Source organism: Anneissia japonica, unplaced genomic scaffold (assembly GCF_011630105.1).
Source record: "Anneissia japonica isolate Jap-2015-1 unplaced genomic scaffold, ASM1163010v1 scaffold287727_len1644234_cov201, whole genome shotgun sequence".
NCBI lineage: Eukaryota > Metazoa > Echinodermata > Crinoidea > Comatulida > Comatulidae > Anneissia > Anneissia japonica.
Genome location: NW_022713615.1, coordinates 1,364,738 through 1,367,029, shown reverse-complemented (window position 1 = coordinate 1,367,029; position 2,292 = coordinate 1,364,738). Strand labels below are relative to the sequence as shown.

The following is a 2,292-nucleotide window of genomic DNA, read 5'->3' as shown; positions in this document are numbered from 1 at the left end:
TATCATAATAAATATTACTAGTTTATTAAAGAAAAATCAAATCAATGACATAATATTGTCAACAATGGTTAAAACCAAACATTAAGACATTGATCAAATTCATAATTATTTGGCAAAACAGACACAATTGTCTCAGGAGCAGACACAATAACTGTACATTTCTTATAAAATTCATTTACAGAACACTATCTGTAACGGAGATGACCCTTAACCCTTAAAAGTCCTTCATGATTTACTTTTTTACTTAGCACTTCTATGGAAGGAGTAATTTTTTCAGTGCTTAAAATTGATGTATACAAAAAGCACTTCTTTTCACAGCCACACAAATTTATTTGATTGCAAGACAAGCACAATAAAAATATTTTTTTTACTAAAGCTATTGTTTTATCTTTTAAGCAAACATAACAATCGATGCAGTTTCTCATTTTGTGCATTTTTATTTCAAACATTCCATCAAAACAATTGAAAGAAACATGAGGCAAAGTTCTACATAACAGAAACTTATAAGCAATTTGTTTTTGAACATACTGTGTCTCAGTCACCATTTTGCCTAGTTTATGATTCATGCTTTCAAATGAAAAACATGAGATTGACCAAAGTAGTCCCCAATCCCTGACAGAATCTACAAGATGTGTCAGTAAGTGCATATTATATGTTATGTACTCCTTGCCATATAGTTTCTCGCAATCAAGCACAAATTTCATAAGGAGTAACTCTGCTAAATTAATCATATTTTCACCAGCATTCTCATCAAGTAATATAAACATAGCAGTTACAAGTTTCATCCAATGGTTATAATAATTTGACGGTACAGTAGCTGTCCTTTTAAAGCAACTGGTGAATAATGCAAAAGCCAAGCTCTCCATTCATGGGCTTTCCAATATTTTCTATTACTAAGTGCTCACACCATTTTTCACACCATTAACAGAAGAATTTGTATCAAGAGCTCTCTGAGCATCACATATATATGACTGATGATCTCTTTTCTGTGGTAGTTCATCTTGTAGTGATGGGTAGACATTTGTATGCCCATTCCCTTTGGCTACCTGTTCACCTGAATGGTAGCACCATGAACAGCCATGTCTACCATTATATTGCGTTAGTTCTTGTAGCTGACATCTTGCTACGCTATCGCATGTTAATGCACCTGGGAAAACTTTTCGTGTTATAATATTTCCATCTTCATCTTCTAAGTTCAAACCAACAGAGCTCAGAACATTTAATTCCTCTATGACGGGCTTTAAGAATGTAGGAAAGTGTGGTTTTCCATTCCCAACCACAAACCACCCATAAGAACATGCTTTCTTCTCAGCGGGTAAGGTAATTCATTAACCATCATTGTCAATTGCCATATGGAGTAGCTGGAAGATTTAAATATTGCTGCCCCATCAGAACCCCATGTGATGCTTATGTCATGATTTCCCATTTGCAAATTCTTGTAGCATTTCGCATTATGGAATTCAGAATTCTCTTTTTTTAGTTTTGACCTTACAGAAGAGTCTTCTGCACAGACTCCATCAAAAGCTTTGTTGAATACATACTTTGAATGAGGAAAAGGTGTGCCTTCTGGTAGGTGGTAACGAATTACCTTCAGCATGCTATCTAATTCTTCTTGACTATTCCCAAAACGAAGAAAGTGCGCCATAATTAGAAGTAGGCTATCTTTTTTTGTTAATTGTGCTCCTTCATATAGCAAATCATCATCCTGAAAAGAAAAATGTGTAAAGTAATGTATATGTACAGTATTTTTTGCAATGCATAGCTGAAATTAAAAGACATGTAAAAGTTGTGTATAATTGTGTCCAAATAGTTACTATTAACTGTTAATGAATGAAGAAATAACCATAATAAAAGTATGTTAAAATTCAAAAAGTAAAGACTTATTAAGAACAGTCAGATATAATTGAAACCAGACCGACCGATGTCCCTATGCAATGAATTTTTTTTCTAGGCCAAGCCTAGGCATAATGTTGAGTAAGCACTAGCTTATACTACTAGGCCTAGAGTAAAAGTCAAGACAAAATGTAAAATTATCTTTTCTGCTCATGAAATTGTATTGGTGATGTGGTTTGCCATCAGCGTTTTTGTATTTGTTAATGAACTTAAATGTCGCTGATTTGAGAGAACCAAAGAGTTATTACTAATAACGTGGCCTCGTTCATATGGGGCGGAACGACCTGAGACGACATGATCGCCAGTGGAAGCCTCTCTGATCCAGTCATCTAGACGCGTATACCATCGTACTAAAATCATAAGACTATAGTCACAAACAACTACAAGTCACCTCTAAGC

General features: G+C 34.4%; 1 protein-coding gene across 1 annotated transcript in view; it reads right to left on the bottom strand.

The window, feature by feature from the left end:
• The window catches only part of LOC117108598, a 3,586-nt gene continuing 1,294 nt past the window's right edge, over positions 1 to 2,292 (bottom strand). Inside the window, exon 2 of the mRNA XM_033250676.1 lies at positions 1 to 991. Within this exon, the coding sequence (XP_033106567.1) occupies positions 894 to 991 (98 nt within the window). The 3' untranslated portion in view covers positions 1 to 893. The remainder of the gene's footprint in view (positions 992 to 2,292) is intronic.